The 26,358-nt window shown below is 37.8% G+C and overlaps 1 protein-coding gene across 1 annotated transcript; it reads left to right on the top strand.

The window, feature by feature from the left end:
* The first annotated feature begins 714 nt into the window (after nt 1–714).
* On the top strand, nt 715–25,216 carry LOC125034231 (poly [ADP-ribose] polymerase 1-like). Its single transcript, XM_047625943.1, has 20 exons — nt 715–841; nt 6,558–6,699; nt 7,071–7,228; nt 9,492–9,697; nt 10,481–10,670; nt 11,407–11,489; nt 11,796–11,921; nt 12,288–12,377; nt 13,928–14,094; nt 14,575–14,720; nt 15,577–15,625; nt 15,877–15,983; nt 17,942–18,045; nt 18,747–18,942; nt 19,099–19,224; nt 20,160–20,444; nt 21,386–21,616; nt 22,067–22,186; nt 22,971–23,131; nt 23,558–25,216. The coding sequence occupies exons 1-20, from the start codon at nt 731–733 to the stop codon at nt 23,805–23,807; spliced, it is 3,048 nt and encodes a 1,015-aa protein (XP_047481899.1). The 5' UTR covers nt 715–730; the 3' UTR covers nt 23,808–25,216.
* Nucleotides 25,217–26,358: the final 1,142 nt, after the last annotated feature.

Genomic DNA, 26,358 nt, shown 5'->3' with positions numbered 1-26,358 from the left:
AATTTATGCGCATAAAACAACGAGATTAGAATAATCGCAAACTTAGCGCTTGCATTACTCGGATATAACGCAAAACTCGCTAACGAACTGATATGACTCCGACCGAAGACAATTTTTAAGCACTCTCAACATATATTCAAAAAAGATATCTAATAGCTCGTAACTGATAAGTCATTCTCCTACTCAAAGCAATGTAATAAAAATGCATTTCCCACTTGCCCCCCCCCCCCCCGGTTGCCGTGGAAACAGAGCCCATGCTTTTCAGCCTATTTCGGCCTATTTCAGCCTATTTCAGACCTAGCGCAAACTCGCTACGGAGGAGGGCATCTCGCTCTCACAATAATGAAGAAAAACGCTCTTTCGTTTCCCTTTCTACAAACCCACCTACAAGTCCCTCGGCAAACCCCCACTAGAAATTCAGTCCAATTACTCATTTCAACCAACTCTCCCCGCTACGAACCTCGCTACAAAACCACCTCTACAAACCACAGCTGCCCCGCAAACCACCGCTACCAAAAAAACCCGCTACCACCTATTCTCCCCCCCCCTCCTCCCCGCTACCAACCACCTCTCCTTCCCCCCGCTACCAACCCCCCCCTGCTACCAACCATCCCTCCCCCCCCTGATACCATCCACCCACCCCCCCGCCGCCACCCACCCCCTCCGCGCCGCCGACCCCCGCCTCCTCCCCGGCCGCTGCGCCTCAGTCGCCTGCCTCGCCGCGGCCGCCATGGACGACCTCCCCTACCGCGTCGAGTACGCCAAGAGCGGCCGCGCCTCCTGCAAGACATGCAAGGGCAACATCGCCAAGGACACCCTGAGGCTGGCGGTGATGGTGCAGGTATGGCGCGGAGGGCGTGGGAGGGCGAGGCGAGGCGGGGAAATGAGGCAGAGGGAGGGCAGGAAGGAGAGAGCAAGTTCCTCGTTGGCGCCAAATTCATTTAAAAAAAAATAATACATTGGTTTATTATCGAAGCGTCGTATTTATCGCCGAGGGGATGCTCTCTCTCCGTTTTCCCCTGTAGAACGTCGGGGTAGGGGGGTCATGGCCTGTCTGTCTGTCTGTGTGTCTGTCTGTCTGTCTGTCTGTCCTGACTTCCAGTCCCCACGAGCCTGAGGAAAGACTGTTTTGGGTCTCACGTGCGAGGCAACCGAGGGAAATCGATATATTCAACAGTATATCATTCATGCACGGTGTCATGCTGCTTGGCATTGCTTAGAGTCAGGCTTAGCGGCATTTCGACAGTATTTCATTCTGTACACAAACTGCATTTCATTCACGTATTTCATTCTCGTATGTCAACTGCATGTCATTCACGTATTTCGTTCTGTATTTCGGCAGTATTTCGTTCTTGTACATTCACGTACATTCTTGTTTTTTGGTGTCACTGGTTATTTCGAGTTTATTTGTCCTTGTAGATGTGACAGCTTGTGCATTGTGTTACGTGAGGTATTTGTGCATTGATTTCATATAAATAGTGTGTTAGGGATACATGGTGTGCTGTTTCTTGTGAATTTCTGTATGTTTTCATTTTATTTTGTACATTTGTTGTATGTTGTCTATTCATTCCACCTGTTGTATTATTTGTATTTTATGTAAGGTCATTGATATCCTATGCAGGAGTGATTCTTCCATTTTTTTTCACTCTGTACTCTATGCTCATCAAATTTCATACTTAATTTGATATGATTAAACATTGACCTAGCTTAGAGGAACTATGTTATCTTAAATTAAGAAAATCTACTATTTTTTTTGCTTAATTTTAATGAAATTGTATCATAGATAATTTGGTAGATATTCAGAATCAGTTGGCATGAAGCTGCAGAAAAAACAACAACACAAAACAGTACCACAAGATATATATTTTAATTGAAGATAAGAGGCAAGGCTGAATTTTTATATCAGCATCTGAATATATGTATCTGAGGCTGAGTCGAATGCTGTGGCCACTTGACTTGTGCTCCGTCAAACGCGAACTAATCTTTGCATTGTTTATTTTGGTGTGATTGAGCTCGTTAGCTTCCCTGGAGATAAGGAACCAGTCTAATCTACTTGTAGATAATAGAATGTGTGAGTGAGAGCAAAGCGGAAGTGAAGATGAGAGAGAAAGAGTGAGTGAGAGTAAGAGAAAGAGTGAGTGAGAGTAAGAGAAAGAGTGAGTGAGAGTATAAGAAAGAGTGAGTGAGAGTAAGAGAAAGAGTGAGTGAGAGTAAGAGAAAGAGTGAGTGAGAGTAAGAGAAAGAGTGAGTGAGAGTAAGAGAAAGAGTGAGTGAGAGTAAGAGAAAGAGTGAGTGAGAGTAAGAGAAAGAGTGAGTGAGAGTAAGAGAAAGAGTGAGTGAGAGTAAGAGAAAGAGTGAGTGAGAGTAAGAGAAAGAGTGAGTGAGAGTAAGAGAAAGAGTGAGTGAGAGTAAGAGAAAGAGTGAGTGAGAGTAAGAGAAAGAGTGAGTGAGAGTAAGAGAAAGAGTGAGTGAGAGTAAGAGAAAGAGTGAGTGAGTAAGAGAGAGAGTGAGAGTCAATGGGAGTTAGTAAGAGAAAGAGGGAAAGCAAGAAAATCTGTTGTTATTTTTACTTATTTTGAAAAAAAGATAATAATATCATAGATAATTTGGCAGGTATTCAGAATACGATGGCATGAATCTGTAGGAAAAAAAAAAAAAAATAATGGCCATAAAACAGCACAACAAGAGATGAAATTTATATCAGAAGTAAAAGGCAGGGCTGAATTTTTATAACAGCTTCCGAATATATGCATCTGTGTCCTAGTCAAATGCTGTGGCCACTTGACTTATGCTCTGGCAAAAGTGAACTAATTTTTGCATTGTTTATTTTGCCAAGATAGAACTTGTTAGCTTCCCTGGAGACAAAGAACCAGTCTAATCTACTTGTAGATAATAGTATGGGTGAGTGAGAGAGAGAGAGAAAGAGAAAGAGAAAGAGAGAGAGAAAGAGAAAGAGAAAGAGAAAGAGAAAGAGAAAGAGAGCAAGAGAGATTGAGTGAGAGCAAGAGAGCAAGAGAGATTGAGTGAGAGCAAGAGAGCAAGAGAGATTGAGTGAGAGCAAGAGAGCAAGAGAGATTGAGTGAGAGCAAGAGAGCAAGAGAGATTGAGTGAGAGCAAGAGAGCAAGAGAGATTGAGTGAAAGCAAGAGAGCAAGAGAGATTGAGTGAGAGCAAGAGAGCAAGAGAGATTGAGTGAGAGCAAGAGAGATTGAGTGAGAGCAAGAGAGATTGAGTGAGAGCAAGAGAGATTGAGTGAGAGCAAGAGAGATTGAGTGAGAGCAAGAGAGCAAGAGAGATTGAGTGAGAGCAAGAGAGCAAGAGAGATTGAGTGAGAGCAAGAGAGCAAGAGAGATTGAGTGAGAGCAAGAGAGCAAGAGAGATTGAGTGAGAGCAAGAGAGATTGAGTGAGAGCAAGAGAGCAAGAGAGCAAGAGAGATTGAGTGAGAGCAAGAGAGCAAGAGAGATTGAGTGAGAGCAAGAGAGCAAGAGAGATTGAGTGAGAGCAAGAGAGATTGAGTGAGAGCATGAGAGATTGGGATAGATATATAGAGATAGAGAGATTGGGATAGATATATAGAGATAGAGAGATTGGGATAGATATATAGAGATAGAGAGATTGGGATAGATATATAGAGATAGAGATAGATATATAGAGATAGAGAGATTGGGATAGATATATAGAGATAGAGAGATTGGGATAGATATATAGAGATAGAGAGATTGGGATAGATATATAGAGATAGAGAGATTGGGATAGATATATAGAGATAGAGAGATTGGGATAGATATATAGAGATAGAGAGATTGGGATAGATATATAGAGATAGAGAGATTGGGATAGATATATAGAGATAGAGAGATTGGGATAGATATATAGAGATAGAGAGATTGGGATAGATATATAGAGATAGAGAGATTGGGATAGATATATAGAGATAGAGAGATTGGGATAGATATATAGAGATAGAGAGATTGGGATAGATATATAGAGATAGAGAGATTGGGATAGATATATAGAGATAGAGAGATTGGGATAGATATATAGAGATAGAGAGATTGGGATAGATATATAGAGATAGAGAGATTGGGATAGATATATAGAGATAGAGAGATTGGGATAGATATATAGAGATAGAGAGATTGGGATAGATATATAGAGATAGAGAGATTGGGATAGAGATATAGAGATAGAGAGATTGGGATAGAGATAAGAGATAGAGAGATTGGGATAGAGATATAGAGATAGAGAGATTGGGATAGAGATATAGAGATAGAGAGATTGGGATAGAGATATAGAGATAGAGAGATTGGGATAGAGATATAGAGATAGAGAGATTGGGATAGAGATATAGAGATAGAGAGATTGGGATAGAGATATAGAGATAGAGAGATTGGGATAGAGATATAGAGATAGAGAGATTGGGATAGAGATATAGAGATAGAGAGATTGGGATAGAGATAGAGAGATAGAGAGATTGGGATAGAGATAGAGAGATAGAGAGATTGGGATAGAGATAGAGAGATAGAGAGATTGAGATAGAGAGATTGGGATAGAGATAGAGAGATAGAGAGATTGGGATAGAGATAGAGAGATAGAGAGATTGGGATAGAGATAGAGAGATAGAGAGATTGGGATAGAGATAGAGATAGAGAGATAGGATAGAGATAGAGAGATAGAGAGATTGGGATAGAGATAGAGAGATTGGGATAGAGATAGAGAGATAGAGAGATAGAGAGATTGGGATAGAGATAGAGAGATTGGGATAGAGATAGAGAGATTGGGATAGAGATAGAGAGATTGGGATAGGATAAGATGAGATAGAGAGATTGGGATAGAGATAGAGAGATTGGGATAGAGATAGAGAGATTGGGATAGAGATAGAGAGATTGGGATAGAGATAGAGAGATTGGGATAGAGATAGAGAGATTGGGATAGAGATAGAGAGATTGGGATAGAGATAGAGAGATTGGGATAGAGATAGAGAGATGGATGAGATGATTGGGATAGAGATAGAGAGATTGGGATAGAGATAGAGAGATTGGGAGAGATAGAGGATTGGATAGAGATAGAGAGATTGGGATAGAGATAGAGAGATTGGGATAGAGATAGAGAGATTGGGATAGAGATAGAGAGATTGGGATAGAGATAGAGAGATTGGGATAGAGATAGAGAGATTGGGATAGAGATAGAGAGATTGGGATAGAGATAGAGAGATTGAGATAGAGATAGAGAGATTGGGATAGAGATAGAGAGATTGGGATAGAGATAGAGAGATTGGGATAGAGATAGAGAGATTGGGATAGAGATATAGAGATTGGGATAGAGAGATTGGGATAGAGATATAGAGATAGAGAGATTGGAATAGAGATATAGAGATAGATTGGAATAGAGATGGAGAGAGAAAGAGAAAGAGAAAGATTGGGATAGAGATGGGGAGAGAAAGAGAAAGAGAAAGATTGGGATAGAGATGGAGAGAGAAAGAGAAAAATTGGGATAGAGATGGAGAGAGAAAGAGAAAGAGAAAGATTTGGATAGAGATGGAGAGAGAAAGAGAAAGAAAAAGATTGGGATAGAGATGGAGAGAGAATTAGAAAGAGAAAGATTGGGATAGAGATGGAGAGAGAAAGAGAAAGAGAAAGATTGGGATAGAGATAGAGAGAAAAAGAGAAAGAGAAAGATTGGGATAGAGATGGAGAGAGAAAGAGAAAGAGGAAGATTGGTATAGTGATGGAGAGAGAAAGAGAAAGAGAAAGATTGGGATAGTGATGGAGAGAGGAAGAGAAAGAGAAAGATTGGGATAGAGATGGAGAGAGAAAGAGAAAGAGAAAGAGAAAGATTGGGATAGAGATGGAGAGAGAAAGAGAAAGAGAAAGATTGGGATAGAGATTGAGAGAGAAAGAGAAAGAGAAAGATTGGGATAGAGATGGAGAGAGAAAGAGAAAGAGAAAGATTGGGATAGAGATGGAGAGAGAAAGAAGGAGAAAGATTGGGATAGAGATGGAGAGAGAAAGATTGGGATAGAGATGGAAAGAGAAAGATTGGGATAGAGATGGAGAGGGAAAGATTGGGAAAGAGATGAAGAGAAAGATTGGGAAAGAGATGGAGAGAGAAAGATTGGGATAGAGATGGAGAGAGAAAGATTAGGATAGAGATGGAGAGAGAAAGATTGGGATAGAGAAAGATTGGGATAGAGATGGAGAGAGAAAGATTGGGATAGAGATGAAGACAGAAAGATTGGGAAAGAGATGAAGAGAAAGATTGGGAAAGAGATGGAGAGAGAAAGATTGGGAAAGAGATGGAGAGAGAAAGATTGGGATAGAGATGGAGAGAGAAAGAGAAAGATTAGGATAGAGATAGAGAGGAAAACAAATCAAGCCTTTGAAAGAGAGAATCTGAGAAGAAAGGAAATCAAGGGCAGTTGGCCACCTTTCCTCTAAACCAGGAGGTAGTGAATCCCATTTTTTCACAGGGTAGGGTTACAGAACAAAAAGGGAAACAAAACTCCTGTCGCTCTGGACTCAGACGTTATAATTCCATCTTCCTTCCCTCTCCCTCAGTCGCCCATGTTCGACGGAAAGGTCCCCAATTGGTACCACCAGAAGTGCTTCTTCATAAAACAGCGCCCAAAGACTGTGGCTGATATTGCAAACTTCGATGCCGTGCGATGGGAAGACCAGGAGAAGTTAAAAACAGCCATTGGTAAGTTACTGTCATTTGTCTTTGATATTGATTGTGGAAAAAACAGTGATAAAAAAGAAAAGAAAAAAAAAAAGAGTTTTGATTAGAGTAGGTCACAGATATGAAGAAGAAATTAAGGGGATTTTTAAACCCACATTTCTGATACTCTTTTTAATATATTGTTTGTGTGTGTGTGTGTGCTTGTGTAAATTCAACCACACAGTCCATATTGTTACCCACTACTACATCATGATTATTAAGAACACTCAATACCAGTGCAAGAAAATACTTAAGTCAATTCTTCCTATCCTCCTACCTAACTCACTCACTCACTTAATTACTTACTTAATTACTTATATCCCCAAGTGCTAACAGACTTTCTTGCCGACCAGAATCCGCAGGTTCGGGGGGTGGCGCTCCCCCTGACGCAGGAGGAAAGGGGGGCAAGAAGGGCAAAGGAAAAGCCAAAGGAGGCGCTAATGACTTCACGGCCGAGTACGCCAAGAGTGGAAGGGCCGTCTGCCGAGGCTGTGACGAGAAGATCCTGAAAGTGAGATGATGCTTATTTTGCTTGATTATTTGTGTGTTTAAAAACTCCTGTTGTTGACATATAGATATCTTTATGATCATTACTATTACTACTATTAGAGTTATTGTTATTGGTATTGTAGTTTAGTTGTTGTTGTTGTTGTTGTTGTTATTATCATTATCATTATCATTATTATTATTATTATTATTATTATTATTATTATTATTATTATTATTATTATTATTAATAATATTTTTATTATTATTATTATTATTATTATTATTATTATTATTATTATTATTATTATTATTATTATTATTATTATTATTATTAATAATAATAATATTTTTATTATTATTATTATTATTATTATTATTATTATTATTATTATTATTATTATTATAATTATTATTATTATTGGATGATGATGATGGTGATGGTGATGATTACTGATAATGATAATGTTAATATTGATAGTGATATTGGTTATTTATATTAATAATAATATTAATATTAATATTAATATTAATATTTGTGTTAATATATCTATTAGTATAGGGTAATTACATTGTTATTGTGATTGTTATTACCATCATTATTATTATTGCTATTTTTGATATTGTTATTCTTACATAACATTTTGTTCTTGTTCTTCTTTGTATTTTTTATTATTTATTCATTATTATTATTGTTGCTGTTAGTAAGACTGTTATTACTCTTATACTATGAGATTTATATAGGCCTACACATACCTACAAGTAAACACACGGACACATGCATGCACCAACCCACCCACTTTGTTAGTATTAGATACTTTTTTATTAAATATCAGTTAAATACAAGATGCAGAGCACACTGCCAGTTGTGGGCTTCCTGTTTTGTAGAGTACCCTGTGGTCAGGTTTTCTATTGAAACTGATACTCATTCCATAACACCAACACACTAGAATTTTTTTGCCATATTGTGCCTGATTCTTTTCCTCTAAGGTAGTACTGCTGTAGTTACAGGTGGTTGGATAGTGAGGAAGCAACTGAAAGAGGAATATTTCTCATGCCAAGAAGATCTGCTCACAACAGTGCTTTCCAAATCAGAGAAAATCACTGAAATTAGTGATTCACAGCAGTTATGAAAGCCACTGGCGATTCCCTGGGCGAGACAAAGCTGAATTTCAGCCCCTGATATCAAGGGAAGTGCAACCATTATGGACCAGGTGTCTGAGAGAGAGATCTATGCTTCATTTTGGAAATTTTTAGTCCATGAGAGGTAAGTTGATACATGGCTGTGTGGTACTCGTCAAAGACCCGTGGATACCTCTAAAAATGCTGTTGACGCTTTTTCATGGAGAGGCAACTATTGAGTGAGGGTTCTCATTAAACAGAGAAGCATCTGTTGAATCTGGTTGCAAGACTAATATGAGTAAAGATGGTATAGTAAAAGTTAAAATCAAAAAGAGGGTGCCTCTGATGTAGTCCTGCATTCCGAGAGGTGGTACGCCTAGCAGTTGTTTACAAACAGATGATCTAGAATGTCAAGGAATTTTTTTCAGTATGGATTCTGCCTTATGCGCTTTTATGATTGTGGAATTCTAGCAGGCATGTCTTGATTTGCATTTTATGACTAACCATGTGAAGAAACCAGAGAGCATGATTCTTGACTTGCAAGCCAAGCTGCCACAAAAAGTGCCATTCGAGCGTGTTCTTTGCAGTGCACAAATGTTCTGTATTTCCAGTGGAACCCAGGGCAGGACAAGATGGATGAAATAAGAATCCCTAGAAAGGGATGTGATAAGAGCACTAGAACATAAAGCAATAGTGATTCTAGTTTAAGACTGAAAAACAAAGGATGGAAGATGGCATAACTCACCCAGTAAGAGCAGTAGATGGCTTTGTAGAAAATAAAAATAAGTCTGGGGAGTAGGTGCTACTGAGTCAATTGAATGCACTTAAGGAAGAAGGCAAGAGAAAGTGAAGCTTGTCCAGTAGAAATTGAGAGTAACATTAGAGAAGAGAGGGAGCACCTTCAACCCAAATTGAAACAAAATGTGAAATGTACTGTATGTACAGCTGGTTCATATTTAATGCATAATTCTCTCTCTCTCTTTCTCTCTCTCTCTCTCTCTCTCTCTCTCTCTCTCTCTCTCTCTCTCTCTCTCTCTCTCTCTCTCTATATATATATATATATATATATATATATATATATATATAAATATAGATATAAATATAGATATAGATATAGATATAGATATAGATATGTGTGTATATACTTATTCCCTGAAATTTTCCAGGACCAAGTGCGAATCAGTAAGAAAGAATTTGACAGTGAACGCGCCAGAATGTACGGACCTGTGGATTTATGGCATCATGTCGACTGCTTTGTGAAGAAGCGCGCCGAGCTGGGCTTCTTTGAGAGTGGTGACACCATCGCTGGCTTTGGCACCCTCTCTGCTGATGACAAGAACATGCTAAAGTCGAAATTGAAAAAGATTGAAGTGTAAGTTCTGCTCTTCAGAAAAAGGGTTACGGGGGAGGATGAGGCAGAAGAATAAAAAGGGGGGAGGGGAGCAGGCAGAAGATTGGTGAGAGAAAGGGAGTAAAGGGAGGAGGGAAGGATAGAGATTGGAGGGGAGGAAGTAGGAAAATGGAGAAAGAGTTGAGGGAAGAGAGGAGAGGAGGAGTTAAAAGTGTGGAGATTGGCAAATGAGAACTTAGAGTGTTTTTTGTGTAAAGATAGTTAGCACAGTGCCACTGGGAACTTGCAATATCTGCTGTAGATTTGTTTTGTGACTTGTATTTCCATTTATATGGCTCCACAAGTGCTCAGTCACCAAGGAGTTAATTAGAAGGAAATATGTTTTTTTCTAATACAGTGCATATCAGTAGTGTTATGGTTAAAATTAACATTATGGTTGTTGTAATGTTTTTCATAATACTAAGAGTAATATAAGATTAAAAATAATATATCTGGAAATCTAGTTAAAGGCTAAACAGGTGAGATGTGTGCTATGTGGTTGTGGAGCATTCTATATGTAAACACAATTATTCAACTTGGATCACATTGGACATGGTATGTTTATACTTGCCAACCCTTGAGGCAGTGGGTTAACTGTTACTTAATCAATTTACTTAGTCACTGTAGGTTGACAATTAACAGGATAGACTGAAAAGAAAAAAGGAGCTATATATGTATCAAAATGTAAACAGTGATAGTATGGTAACCCTCCATTCTGTTCTGTTTTATTCATTTTACTAAACCTCTCTCCCAACACCACATCAGGAAGAGGAAGGCAGAGGATGAGCCAGACTGTGCACCAAAGAAGATAAAAACAGAAGAGGAGGAAACCGTTCGGAAGCAGAGCAAGACCATGTTCAAATACCGAGACAATCTAGCCAAGCTCCTGAAGAAGAAGGAGCTGAGCTACATCCTGGAGCACAACGACCAGTACATGCCCACCGGGGATAGCAAGGTAACTGGGGAGATTCCTCTTGTGTAAGCAGGGATTGGATTGTGACTGGATTAACATTATTTATATTATCATTGTTGTTATTTAAATAATTTAGGAAATAAGAGTAGCAAATGAGGAGAGTGGGATTAATTGGTTAAAGGATTTTGAAGCTTAAATGAGGCAAGGGTCAGCTGGGTTAGTGTTAGGTTAGACATCAAATTAAAGACTCTTAGGATGTTTTGGACACAGGGGAGGGGGAAGTAGGGGCATTGTGGAGTCTGCCTGAGATTGTTGAGAACTGGAACCATTGACACAACTTCATGTCAAAGTCAGTGACATAGGAATATTATATTGGCATGAGGTTTTTATAGAAGAAGGGAGAAAGGAGAACAAGGTATGAGCCATGTATTTTCTCAGAAGTTGAAATTTTAAAGATTTTTTTTAAAGGGGATGAGTGTTATCCAGGGTGTTGTGTAGGCTCTGATGCTGAAAGGATTCTTTTGTAGGGTATGTGGGGGAAAAGCAGAGTAAGGGTTTCTCGTGTGAGGATTTTGACATTGGACTATATTTTTCCTATTTTTTTGAAGGAATAGAGGAAGAAGGAAGGGAGGTTTGGGGAAATAGTGCTAAATAAAGGAATGTTGATTTTTGTGTTAAAGATAAATGAATGGAAAAAGACAAAGGCATTAGGACAGGTAAAGAGCATTCCTTTCAATTCAATTTTTGTTCATTTACTTATGGTTATCATTATTTATAGATGCTGGATGTCATTGTTGATGGAATGACATTTGGTGCCCTGGAGCCCTGTGAGGTGTGCAAGGATGGACGTCTCAGTTACGAGTAAGGAACACCAAATTCTCTGCTATGATTTATGATCGTGAGTGAGTGAGTGAGTGAGTGAGTGAGTGAGTGAGTGAGTGAGTGAGTGAGTGAGTGAGTGAGTGAGTGAGTGAGTGAGTGAGTGAGTGCATATGTGCAGGATATTATTACCCCAGTAAACTTTTTATTCAAATTTGAATTCGTTACCTCAAAAAATTTCTGCCAATTTTATGCATCATAATGTATACAAGTCCAAAACCTTTTCAATTAACCCAATTTTTTGCTATCACATGTATAATCAGCATTATTTCCTCCATGTCATCCAAGGTCTGGTAAAGGTTACAAGTGCCACGGCAACCTCACCGAATGGACGAAATGCACCAATATTGTCAAGGAACCAAAACGCCGTCCATTTAAAATTCCCGAAGAGCTGAAAAATAGTTTTGACTTCTTGTGAGTAAATGCAACATTCCATTTTTTTTCGTTTTGTTGTTTCGGATGTTATGCCAAGTTCTAATTCTCTGTTTTATATTTATTTTACATTTTTGAAATAGAAGTAAATAAAAATTTTGCAGTTCTTTTATTTTTATGTAGTTGGTTCCGATTTGAACAAATATTTTTTTCATAAATTTCAAATTCCATTTCCTCCTCCTCCTCCTCCTCCTCCTTCTCCTCCTCCTCCTCCTCCTCCTCCTCCTCCTCCTCCTCCTCCTCCTCCTCCTCCTCCTCCTCCTCCTCCTCCTCCACAAATATATATATGATATATGATATGATATATGATATGATATTAAGTGATGCTTATATGTATATATTTTTTAGGAATCAGTATAAATTCAAAGGAATTCAGAAGAGAGTGTGGATTGATCATGGACCATCAACTGCTGAATTGACCGTGAAGGCAGAAAATGGGTGAGTAAATGAATGCGTGTGTTTGTTGACTATTATATTGATATATTTTTTTTTTAACTACAGGTCATACATAACCTCAGAGCTGCAAAAACTATTTTCCTTTCTGGGAACCTGGGAAACAGGACAAAAATTTTCTGTTAGGTAAAAGTATTGTGTACAATAGTTCTACCAATAGTACACAATTTTTTTTTGAAGGGCTTCTAATTTATTGGGTCTGGAGAAAGTTTCCAATAAAATATCATAATTTGGTTGTTGTTGGATCTTTTTTATTTTTGGCTAAGATGGACTATGCAAAAAAGTAAACAAAAATCAAACAACTTTGTGATTAGCTATTAGCTTTGATGCATTCTACAACCTGAGGACATTAAACTTACACTTGTATGAACTTTCGTTCTGTTGTGAAAAAATCAAGAAACAATTTATGTAATTGCATAGAACAGTTGTTTTTTATCAAGTTTTGCTGAAAATTTTCTGCCAAGCCAAAAAACTTTCTGGGAATCTAGTTCCCGGGTACGGATACTTTTTGCAGCTCTGCATAACCTCTATGAATATTCAAAGTTTGCAAATATTCATTGTTAATACATACATCAGTATAGAAAGAAAAAAGAAGAAAGAAAGTGAAAAAGATGTATCAGTAACACTGATTATTGAAGAAAATAACACTCAAGTGTTTGAAATCAGACACAAAAAATTATTATCACAAACTGCATAATAGTGTTCTCCCATTCTTAAATACTTAACCAGTCTTTGTTTTTAAGTGTAACCTTTTTTTAAACATGAATATCAACCTGGGATATGCTTCATAAACAGTCCTCCTTAACACTAGCTCTAATGGCCTGTCAGAAATTTCTGACCCCATGTTTTGCAAATTTGATATCATTTTAAGGGGATCACTCAATGTGACCCGAGTATGCAGTCCCAACCTCTTACAAATCGGCATAAACAACCCATGAAGAAGTCGGGTAATTTGTCATTCATAAAATCCATAAGAGAGCTGTAAAGAGACAATGAATTGGGTGAGAAAACCTTATGATATACATTTACTAATAACATATGTTATTTGTATTTTGCCAACTCAGAATAATGTATTTTACATTTATGCATTCAGGGAAAACTATTATCTCTCTTCACTAAAGAATTTTTTGTCAAATTTTTTTTGAGATTAAATGTTCGTATTGATGTTTAGCTATCGTTATTGTGCTAAAGTTAAAGTTGCCAGTTATACCAACTCCACTTGCTCTTTTTTAAGGAAGATGAAGCATTATTGTTGGATTGGACAAACATTGTAATGTTTCAAACTTTTTAACATAATTTTAAAAGCTGATGTTAGTTGTCAGTGAAAATATTTGCAAAATATCACAAGCCAATCATGGGCTTCATTACAAACAAGAGCATTCCATTTACAGAATACTGGATACTATTCTTGTATTGCCAGAAAAAATATAGTCCAAGTACCATAGAAGTGTACCAGCTGGAACTGTTGGGGAACTGTACTTGAAGTATGGCAGAGACCACTGTGCTTTAATTCTTTCTCTCCCTCCGCATCCCAGCTCATCCATGTCAACGTCAGGCAAACCCCTCGAGGGCATGAAGTTTGTTATCGTTGGAGACAAGTTCGGAATGGACAAAAAGGAGATGAAGAACAAGATCAAGGAACTCGGAGGAGAAGTGACAAGCAAAGTGGAGAAGAATACTGCAGCTGTCATCACTACAGCTGGTCTGTTGCTGCCGTTGGTTTGGTTGTGGACTCTAACATTTCTCTATTTCTTTCTCTTTTTCTTTCTTGGCTTCTCAAGTTCTTTGTTGCTGTGTCTCCCTTTCATCTCTTTTCCTCTCTCTCTCTCTTTCTTGGTTTCTTTAGTTCATTATTTGTCTTTTTTCCTTCTTTTCCTTTTCAAATTCTCTTCCTTTTCCTCTTTCATTTACTTTCTCTTTCTATCTTCCATCGTCATCGTCATCGTCATTGTTATCGTCATCGTCATCGTCATCGTCATCGTCATCGTCATCGTCATCGTCATCGTCATCGTCATCGTCATCGTCATTGTCATTGTCATTGTCATTGTCATTGTCATTGTCATCTTCATCATCGATAGTAACAGTGTTGCTAATGAATATAATAATAAAAACAAAACCAATACTGAAAATATAACTTGTGACCAAGAAGCGACTCACAAATGTCACTCCTTCCCTCTTGCAGACCACATTGGGGGCACCAACAAGAAGATCGACGCTGCCAAGGAGCACAACATCCAGTGCGTGAGCGACGACTTCCTGGAGGAGGTGGAGAAGGGGGGTGCGCTGCTCATGATCCAGAAGAAGAACTTGGCGCCGTGGGGTGGGGATGTAAGTAGTACTGTTATTATTATTTTTTTTGTTTAGGTTTCTTTCATATTCTTTTGTTTGGATTTTTTTTTTTTCATGGTTTGTTTATTTGATTTTGTTAATTATTGATAAGGGATGTGATTTTTTTTTGTTTCTAATAATGGTTTAGTTTTTATTTTGATCCATCTGATGAGGATGATAGTGTATTATTATTATTGTAATTGTAATTATTATTTATTATTGTTGTTATTATTTTTTAAATTTATCATTATATTATTTTATGATTATGAACATGAATCTTTTTATTATTATTGTTGCCACTTTTATCATTATGACTATAAATAATACAAATGGAAATGAAAGTAACACCTTTAGTCCTGAAAATTAAAGGGAAAGGGTAGGCAGGTGAAATATCAGATAGGCCTAATAATTAACTCCTTGGTGACTGTGGAGCCATCTATGTGTAAACAATATTGATAAACAAAAATGGCAGTGAACAGGCATGTATGAATACTCTCTTAGCTTGAGTGGGTTCATGTAGAATGTAAAAGGTAATGGAGTAGTGATTTTAAGCGTGTATAGGTCATGAGCGTTGGGTCATCTCTCAGGTTTGGCACAGGTTTGTGATTAATACGAGACACTCCCATGCATTTATTCTAAGTGCTTCTAATAATTCCCTTTTGTTAATAATTAAGACACCCTTAGATAAATTAGTATATTTCGTGACCATCAGGGACTTGTTCAATGCTGGAATATCTATCAACTTGAAAGTAACAGGTCTTTTTAAAAGTCTCTTTGTTTTGTCTTAATATTGTTATTGATATCAGTGTCTTGTTACATCATGGCTTTAACTTACGGTACATTTGATCTTTTACAGCCCCAGGACAGAGTCCATGCTTCTAAGTCCTCAACAAAATCCAAATTCGGTAAGGATTCACATCTTTTTACCATACTTTGTCTTCTCTTGTCTGTCGGAGGTTGCAATACGTGAAGCAAGAAGCATGAATACACCTTTTTTCTCTTTCTTTATTGATCTGCGATACAAACATCCTCACAACTTTTATATTACAGAAAATTATACAGTAAGTTTGGCAGTGAGATTCAACACTTGAAGTACATTTACAACCAATCTAACAACAAGCTAATGCCACCATTACGGGTTTTCTTTTCCCCACAGAGTCTCGATTCACCAAGAGCATGCCAGACAAACAGAAGATCAAATTGAAGGGAGGAGCAGCTGTTGACCCGGACTCTGGCCTCGAGGACAAGGCCCACGTGTATCAGGTGGGGGAGTGAGGAGGCTTCTTGTGCTTGTTTCTGCGTGGATGAAGGGATTAAGTACTGGGGTTCTTGAGTTATTTTGACCTGATAACCTTCCAAGATCAACCCCAAAGGTAGTCTCATACCGCCTCTACAATGTGAGACACTTGTTAACAGAACTCGCCAGATGACAAAGCAAAGGAGAGGAAAAAGAAAAAAGAAAAAGCTGCAGTTTGCAGCTCTCAAAATGCGATAACTCCCAAGCAAAGTTAGATTAAGTTATTATTCCTCTAAATGTGTATCTAATCTTGTCTGTGATAGGTTGAAACCAATATAATGAGTATGTTTTTATGAATAATTAGAAGAGTAGACATAGTCAGCCAATTTCATGGTTAGGTATCAGTGTATTTCAGGTGTAATAGCTTATTTATTTGTCTACAGGTGTGTGCATGAGTAAAGGACTAATATTAAGTGTAGAAAAAAGGGCAGCAATCATATTCCAGGAGGTCATTGTCTGGGACCTCCCTTTGGTCTTTCATATATTGCAACTTGCAAGGTGCTTGAGTGGCTTCACTGCCATGAATTAAACAAATCTGGTAAAGGGGACTTCAGTTGATGGTTGAAGCTCCTCCCTACTAAATTTTTGCTAAGTAATCCTCTCACAAAATGGGAACTTCAACAATTCTTCTGGTCGTGCTGACTGAATTTCAAAAGCTCTTGAGTATCTACTCAAAACTGGCATGTATTGGAGTAGGTAAATTCAGCTAATAATCACCTCATATTAGCCTACTCCTTCCTAGATCTGGCTTTTCAGTAGCCATGTGTATTTGGGACAAAGCGGAAACACAAGTCACTAGGGGGTGCACGATGTTGTCCATTTTATTATGTTTTTTTCAGAATGCCTTTTTGGATTTCGAAAACCCCTGGTGCTATTAAGGCTGGACTTAAGATTAGATTATTTTGGTTGATGAATAAATAGATAGATAGATAGACAGATAGATGGAGAGATGAATGAAGAACTAAATGCATAGATAAATCGATGACTAGATAGATAGATAGATTGATAGATAGTGATGGATGTAGAACAAATAGATGGATATGTGAGTTCTTGTATATATATTTAGATAAGGAAATTTATGAATATGATTATATAGATATAAGCATATATGTGTAAAAATAAAAATGCTGTTATAGATATATTATCAATATACGTCTGTATAGATAGATAGATTTAGATATAGATATAGATAGATAGATGAAGAGATGAATGAAGAACTAAATTAATAGAGAAATCGATGACTAGATAGATAGATAGATATATAGATAGATAGATAGATAGATAGATAGATAGATAGATAGATAGATAGATAGATAGATAGATAGATAGAGATAGATAATGAAGGATAGATAGATAGAGATAGATAATGAAGGATAGATAGATAGATAGATAGTGAAGGATAGATAGATAGATAGATAGATAGTGAAGGATAGATAGATAGATAGATAGTGAAGGATAGATAGATAGTGAAGGATAGATAGATAGATAGATAGTGAAGGATAGATAGATAGATAGATAGTGAAGGATAGATAGATAGATAGATAGTGAAGGATAGATAGATAGATAGATAGTGAAGGATAGATAGATAGATAGTGAAGGATAGATAGATAGATAGATAGTGAAGGATAGATAGATAGATAGATAGTGAAGGATAAATAGATAGATATGTGAGTTCTTGTATGTATATTTAGTTAAGGAAATCTATAAATATAATTATAGAGATATAAGCATATATGTGTAAAAATAAAAATGCCATTATAAATATATTAGCAATATATGCATGTATGTATAGATAGATTTAGATATAGATATGAAATGCTGATGTATAAAATAAGAATTTAATTATTTACCTGTATAACTATTATTTGGCAATGTTAACACAGTGTGGATCTCAAATTTATATTTCTCTTTTTCAAACTTGAAGGGAGGCAAGAAGATATACAACTGTGTCTTGGGCATGGTGGACATCGTGCGAGGGACCAACTCCTACTACAAGCTGCAGGTGCTGGAGAGCGATAAGAAAAACAGGTATGGGGATGAGGACACAAAGCAGTATGTGTTGGTCAAAAGAAGGAAAGAGAGAGAGAGAGAGAGAGAGAGAGAAAAGAGAGAAAGAGAGAAAAAGAGAAAAAGAGAAAAAGAGAAAAAGAGAGAAAGAGAAAAAGAGAAAAAGAGAAAAAGAGAAAAAGAGAAAAAGAGAAAAAGAGAAAAAGAGAAAAAGAGAAAAAGAGAAAAAGAGAAAAAGAGAAAAAGAGAAAAAGAGAAAAAGAGAAAAAGAGAAAAAGAGAAAAAGAGAAAAAGAGAAAAAGAGAGAAAAGAGAAAAAGAGAAAAAAAGAGAAAAGAGAAAAAGAGAGAAAGAGAGAAAGAGAGAAAGAGAGAAAGAGAGAAAGAGAGAAAGAGAGAAAGAGAGAAAGAGAGAAAGAGAGAAAGAGAGAAAGAGAGAAAGAGAGAAAGAGAGAAAGAGAGAAAGAGAGAAAGAGAGAAAGAGAGAAAGAGAGAAAGAGAGAAAGAGAGAAAGAGAGAAAGAGAGAAAGACAGAAAGAAAGAAAGAAAGAAAGAAAGAAAGAAAGAAAGAAAGAAAGAAAGAAAGAAAGAAAGAAAGAAAGAAAGAAAGAAAGAAAGAAAGAAAGAAAAAGAGAAAGAGAAAGAGAAAGAGACAAAAAAAAAAAAAAATCTAATGACGAAATCTTGTTAAAAGAACTTGAAATATGTTGGTCGCTTATTCCAGGTGGTGGTTATTCCGCTCATGGGGTCGCATTGGCACTACCATCGGCAACAACAAGCTGGAAGACAAGGAGGACCTGCAGGACGCTCTGGCCCAGTTTGAGGGGCTCTACGAAGAGAAGACGGGCAACCGCTTCTCTGCCAAAGAATTCAACAAAGTGCCCGGCTGTTGGTATCCGCTCGACATCGACTACGGCCAGGTGAGTGCCGGGCAATGGGTGTCATATCCTTGGGGTTGGGGTTAAGTGGTGGGCTGTTTTTATCTTGATTGGGATAACTGTGATCTACTGAAATTAGTTTGTTTGTTTCTGGTGTGGTATCACATCAGTTCTTCATTTCTTTCCTTATATTTACAGGACGAAGAAATTGTAAAGAAGCCTACCACAGCAGGCTCAAAGAGCAAGTTGGCAAAGGAAATTCAGGAGTTAATCGCGCTCATATTTGACGTTGATACGATGAAGAGTGCCCTTGTCGAGTTTGAGGTAAGCAAAGTGAGCGAGTCCAGTTCCAGGGGTGCTTGATCAAGAGTAACTGAGTAAGGATCCCAAAAAGCAAGTTTGATTATTTATCAGTTTGGTTACCTTTCTCCACTGCTTGTTTTAAATGATTTGTGAATTTTTTCTCACTAATTTGAAGGAGCATTTTAACCCATTGGATCTGGTTTCTTCACGGTAATCACAGGGCCCAAAATACGTGCATTAGGCTTACTATTCACTTTTCTGGAATGCAACCTGTGATGCTGGTCATGGCGGCTAGGAATAGGATGTTGGGCATGAAAATGTCATCCTCCCTGGAGCCAGCATTCTTCCAGTCATGGCTCACAGACATAACTTTTCACACTCATTTATTGAGGGAAATAATACTAAAGCCCCTTTCTCAATGCCTAATGAGTCTAATCACCCTCCAAGTCTTTCCCATCGCCCCCCATGCTCACGACTGTGTGTTCATGTCACCTTGACCCCCAGCCAGATTCTCCCGTGACAGCACGTTCAAGCCAAATGTTTTCATTGCACGATGGTCATGTCCTCTGGATTGTAGGAGTTAAGGAGTACTTATACCCTTCAAATATTTGTCAAAATGAGTCTTCTTTACGAGTAAATTAAGCAATCAAAATATATTTTGAAAAGTAGAATGATTAAAAGTGGTATTTGTTGTCCGATTTGTGGGATTCTAATTCAACACAATCCCTGTGATTGTTTTTGTACTTCAACATTGTATACCTTCCAGTGCTTTGCAATATTATTTTAAGTTTACCTTCTCCGCCAGATCATCATGGTCTGCATATTAAGGCAAATAAAAACTTAATTTTCAATATGAACAATTAGTCTTCAAAGGAAATGCAATGGGAGGTCTTCATCATCCTCTTCAATTTATAAGCACGTAACTCTTCCTTCACCTCCTCCCCTCCTCCCCACAGATTGACGTCAAGAAGATGCCTCTGGGAAAGCTGAGCAGGAAGCAGATCGAGAGTGCCTACAGGGTCCTTTCGGAGGCCCTCAAACTCATCGGCGACAAGCAGGACACCAAGGATGACACCTCCTCTTCCTCCCCCACATCCTCCTCCTCATCCTCGTCCTCCACCTCCACTCAGGCCAGGATCAAGGCTCAGCTCCTTGACTGCTCCAACCGCTTCTTCACCCTCATCCCCCACGACTTTGGCATGAAGAAACCCCCCATCCTGGACGATTTGGAGCTTATCAAGGTGAGAGTTAGGGTTATAATTGTTTTTAGAATGGGGATAGTTGTAAAAATGAAACTGAAGATCATCATCATTTTTATCACAGTCAATATCACTATGATTTTAACAATCACTAACACCTATTATCACTATTTTAAATATTATTATCATTATTATTATTATTATTATTATTATTATTATTATTATTATTATTATTATTATTATTATTATTATTATTATTATTATTATTATTATTATTACTATTATTATTATTATGTTCTCATTATTATTATCATAGTACTTATATGATTCTTATTATATTTTTGAGTTATAGGCTTGTTATTTATTTGTACCCTGGAGATTTATCAACATTGAAGGTACTTAATTAGAAGGATTTGTTTTTTCTCTCCATAGTGTCGGTTAGATTATATTGAAACCAAGGAATTGGAGACCTGTTTTTTTGGTTTAGACTCCTTTCTTCCTTTATCTTTAGTTTGGTTAACTCATATCACCAGTGTTTGAAGATGTACCTGACAGCCAAGGTTCTGGCCCAAGCCTTGGTGTCAAGATTGCCCTGGGACTGTGTGTGGCCTTGGCTGCATGTGAGTGGGCACACTTAGGAGTTTGGAAAGGTCATATGATATTCATCATCATACAGAGGAACAGCCATCCAAAGTTGGCTTAAAATTCTGATCAGCAGATAAAGCCATAGATGGGGAAATTTTGACCAATTGGTTTTTTTAATTGATTGAAATGACTTTAGTTGACCTTCAATGAGAAGTATTGTGAATTATCATGTGTTGTCATCCTCATCACATCACTGCCTCTGCCAGTCCACCATCATGGACACTTGTTATCACCATTGTCATTATCATTATACCTCTTATTATTAGTACTGTCATTACCTTCTGATCAGCAATTACACAGCTGACAACTGTTCTCACTCTCTCCTCTTCTTCCCACAGGCTAAGGTGGCCATGCTGGACAACTTGAGTGAGATTGAGGTGGCATACAACCTCCTGAAGTCTGAGGGCGATGAGGACAAGGACGCTGACCCGATAGACAAGCACTACCGCAAACTCAACACCAAGATCGAGGTGGTGGACAAGAAGTCAGATGAGTTCAGCATGATCAAGAAATATGTCAGCAACACCCACGCATCCACGCACGGACATTATAAGCTGGTGGTCGAGGAGGTGAGTTTCTCTCTGTCTGTCTAGTGTGCCTCTCAGACAAACAAGCATAAGGACATTCAGTGAGACGGAGAAACTGATAGACGCAGATGGATGGACAGTCAGATCAGTATCAGTAGACAGAAAGCATACATATAGTAAGGCAAATAGATAATTAAAAGGGAAGCCAGATAGACAGACATAGTCAGAAGTAAACAGAGACACATTTCCTCTCAAGAGATTCATAAACTGTTAATCTCTTTGTTTTCTCCCATTTAAAAAAATGCATTTCATAGCTCTGGAATTATTTAAATTTCTTCATAGTGATATTTAACCTGATCAGTGCAGCATTTCTTCAGCCATGGATTTATATTTGTCGTAATGCAGAGGAAAGTTTTTCTCTTTCTTTTTCTTTCAGCACCAAGTAATCATGCTTAACAGATAACCTTAACCAATCTCTTCCTCACTCTGCAGGCATTCAAGGTCGAGAGAAGCGGAGAGAAGAAGCGCTTCAAGCCGTTCAAGCAGCTCCACAACCGCAAGCTCCTCTGGCACGGCTCCAGGCTCACCAACTTTGCTGGCATTCTTTCTCAGGTTTGTGCTTCTTTCATTATTATTATCATTGTTATGATTATGATTATGATTATGATTATGATTATGATTATGATTATGATTATTATTATTATTATTATTATTATTATTATTATTATTATTATTATTATTATTATTATTATTATTATTATTATTATTATTATTATTATTATTATTGTTATTGTTATTGTTATTGTTATTGTTATTGTTATTGTTATTGTTATTGTTATTGTTATTGTTATTGTTATTATTATTATTTTTGTTGTTGTTATCATTATTATTAGTTTTTCCTCTTATTACTTTATTGTTATTAGTTTTTCTTCTTATTATTATATATTTATTTTTTTCCCCATTGTTGTCTTGTGTATTAGGGTTTGTTAAGCACCTGATTGCATTTGATATCCATTATTGCCTGAAAAGATTTACATATGATTGGAAGGTTAGCAGTGGTTCAACAATGTGTAGGTTAGAATTTGAGATTGAAAAGTTTAGCTTGGTGTTAGGGATTACATTTCTTTCTTTCTTTCTTTCTTTTTTTTTTTTTTTTTTTTTTTATGAGATATTTTCCTCTTGATAGACTTCTGTATAAAATAATAGTTGGCTGTACGGTTAGTGTAAACCTATTTGATTATTTCACGTTTGATAGTTTCAGCAGCAACCCTTCTTTTTATGACAGTAATTTTTCTTCTCTCCTTTGGCTTAGTTGGCATTCGAAGGATTGCTAGAAATAAAGAATAAGCGTAGATGATCAAATGAGGCTAATACTGACTGAGCTGTATCCTTTCAGGGTCTAAGAATTGCACCGCCAGAGGCACCTGTCACCGGCTACATGTTTGGCAAAGGTGTCTATTTTGCCGATATGGTGTCCAAGTCTGCGAACTACTGCTGCACCTCGCATTCAAACCCAACGGGTCTCATCCTGCTGGCAGACGTCGCACTTGGAAACATGTAAGTAGTGTCATTTTGATGTTGGAACTTCGAGTCCAAGGTCTGAAGCCATGGAAATTTCTTGCTCTTTTGAGGTTTTCCATATGGTTTATTTCCTTATTTTTAACATGTTTGTAAATATGTAATAATGTATGTTGATCATGAAGAGCTTTTGGAGTTTTTTTTTTTCAACTAATTGATAGAAGTAGTTAAAGATGTGCTTGTATTCATGCTTTTTCCAAAGGCTAAAAACTTTTTCTTCATTATGTAAATTTAGTTAATTAACTGCTTCTTTGTCTTATAAAATGCAACAACTTCTCACGTCAAGCAATTCTGCATCTGGATGAGTGATTTTGCACATCTATAGGTGATGCTAATTAGATATGTAAACTTTCCTTTCTTCCTCGGCATTCACCCCCTCTTCCCCTCTTCTCCCTCCTCCCCTAGGTATGAGCGCACCCACGCAGAATACGTTGAAAAGCTACCCAAGGGGATGCACAGTACAAAGGGCCTGGGACGCACCTGCCCCGACCCCAGCGAGAGCATCACCATGGACGGGGTCGAAGTGCCGCTGGGCAAGGGCATCCAGGCTCCCATCGGCAACACCTCACTTCTCTATAACGAGTTCATTGTGTACGATGTGGCGCAGGTCAATGTCAAGTACCTCCTCAAGCTCAAGTTCGATTACCGGTTTTAAGGTGCAGCTGCTGGCTCATTTTTGGGCGTGAAGGGCTGGGATGGTTTCCTGCTGTTCTTTGTTTTTTCTCTTTGGTTAGCACTACTGTTATGAAAGAGAGGAGCCATTCCCTATTTTATTTTTTTATTTGTTTTATATATTTTTTTGTTTTAATAGCATTTGTTGTATTTGTTTGTCTATTTTTTTTTATTTTTTTTTTTATGTAGTAGCAAATTGAATGTCTGCAAAGAAAACATTTGTAGATTCAGTGAATTACCAAGTTCCTCAAAAAAAGAACAAGTGGTAATTCATGTTGCTGACTGAGGTATTGGCTACAAAAGCAGAAGGTGTAGGCCAGTTAAACCAGTGGGAGTTCATGGCAGAAAGGCTTTAAATCTGATAGTAAAATACATTCCTATTAGTTTACTTGGCTATAAAGTTTATTGAGCGGTTGACCTGGAAGTGGACAGCAATGTTAGAGGTTGTCCAGTTGTGAGGTTGTAAGGTTTATTGCCGGATCTGTCTTGGATTTGATTTGAGTGAATTGGACTTGACATGGAAGTAAAATCAAAATTTGTGCTCGATTTCCACAGCTCGGTGGCACTCTTCTGGCATAAAAACAATTAGATTTGCACCAGAGACACAGAACTGCCATTAAGTCTCTCAAAGTGTTTTTATTTTTTTAATTTGGTATAAGAAGTTCATAATAGTCTTGCTAGAGTATTGTAGAAAGATGTAGTTTCACCCATTTTAGTGAAGATGCTCGTCTGTTTTTGAAATGGCTTCAGAACAAAGAGAAAGGGAAATTTGGAGAAATTTTTCCCTTTGAAATATTTTCTCAAAGTGGAAGCAAAGTTGATCTCTTTTTTTTTTTTTTTATGTAAATATTTTGTTATTTAATAGAAGCTATGCTGAATGTTCTTCTTTTAGGATGTCTTTTGTTTATTGTTTTTCAGGGTATCTGTAGATCCTTAGTACCAAATTTATCTATAAAAGAAATTTTGTTAGCATATGTTTTGATACAGAGTAACATATGCCTGAAATTTTTTTTTTCATGTATGGGGTGTGATAAGTGTTTGCATCCCCCCCTCTCCCTCCACCCCACTCACCACACATAAACACATGCATACATATACCAAGCAGACATACACAAATAGACTTACACAGATATAGACAAACACTTACAAACACTCGCATACACATACAAGTGTGTGTGTGTGTGTTCCATATAAATATTTGTGTTACATTTCACAAAAGAAAGAGTATTGTGATAAACTTGTTGATTTACTCTGCATATGTACAAGAAAAGAAAAAACCTTTGTATTTGAAGTTAATCTAAATGGAATGATTGTTTTATTAGCCTGTTTTTCCAAATCTTTTATGTAAGTCTGATCATAGGCTCTAGTAATATAAGGTAATCTTTGCCATTGCTGGTGATGTTTTCTTTATTTCCTCAATTGTTTGACTAAATCAAGTGAGCAGATATTGCAGAACACACTCGGTGAGAATTTGAGTGATAAAATACCTTTTGAAAAATCAGTTGGTGAATAAATGATTGTCGTGATAAAGTGGGCCTGGTCTGAGTGATGAATAGCCTCGACCTGCAGATTCTGTAGGTTGCCGGGCCTGGTCTGAGTGATGAATAGCCTCGACCTGCAGATTCTGTAGGTCGCCGGGCCTGGTCTGAGTGATGAATAGCCTCGACCTGCAGATTCTGTAGGTTGCCGGGCCTGGTCTGAGTGATGAATAGCCTCGACCTGCAGATTCTGTAGGTCGCCGGGCGTGGTCTGAGTGATGAATAGCCTCGACCTGCAGATTCTGTAGGTCGCCGGGCCTGGTCTGAGTGATGAATAGCCTCGACCTGCAGATTCTGTAGGTCGCCGGGCGTGGTCTGAGTGATGAATAGCCTCGACCTGCAGATTCTGTAGGTCGCCGGGCCTGGTCTGAGTGATGAATAGCCTCGACCTGCAGATTCTGTAGGTCGCCGGGCGTGGTCTGAGTGAGGAATAGCCTCGACCTGCAGATTCTGTAGGTTGCCGGGCCTGGTCTGAGTGATGAATAGCCTTAACCTGCAGATTCTGTAGGTTGCGCCTCCTTCACTTTGCTAGGAACTGTTTCGGCACCGGAGAGGCTCGAACACCTTGACACTAGCACAGCACTAGAACCCCTCTGGGCAGTTGAGCACACTTTACCTATGATGGTTTATTTACAACTATTGACAGAAAATCCCCCAGTTTTATCATTTGGTCAAGTGAACAGATATTTCAGAACATGCAAATATGTGACTAAAGTTTGGAGACTTCATTGGTGAACAGAGCTTTTGCTTCAGTGTTATAAATAACTCATAGCCAGTTTTACATACACTGTTTTTGCTGTGGTTCGATATATCTGATGCCAGTGATTAACATGATAAAGTTTGAACCCCCCCCCCCCCCCCCCAATCCCTTCCCATTGTTGTCGTGGGGAGCTTAGGAAACAAAGAGTGAGGCCCAGTGTTGGGGTCCTCCTGTACCTTGGGCCTCCGCTAATTCTGCACAGTAATTTTAACTGTCTCCACAGTCTTTGGGGTGAC

This window comes from Penaeus chinensis, chromosome 17 (assembly GCF_019202785.1).
Source record: "Penaeus chinensis breed Huanghai No. 1 chromosome 17, ASM1920278v2, whole genome shotgun sequence".
Taxonomy (NCBI): domain Eukaryota; kingdom Metazoa; phylum Arthropoda; class Malacostraca; order Decapoda; family Penaeidae; genus Penaeus; species Penaeus chinensis.
Note: the sequence above shows the minus strand (reverse complement) of the source record. Positions and strands in the feature narration are given on the sequence as shown.

Coding starts and splice junctions, on each gene's coding strand:
- LOC125034231 (XM_047625943.1), top strand. CDS start 731: ATGGACGACCTCCCCTACCGCGTCGAGTACGCCAAGAGCGGCCGCGCC. Junction 842..6,557: donor GGCTGGCGGTGATGGTGCAG/GTATGGCGCGGA, acceptor CCTCTCCCTCAG/TCGCCCATGTTCGACGGAAA. Junction 18,943..19,098: donor TCGACATCGACTACGGCCAG/GTGAGTGCCGGG, acceptor TTATATTTACAG/GACGAAGAAATTGTAAAGAA.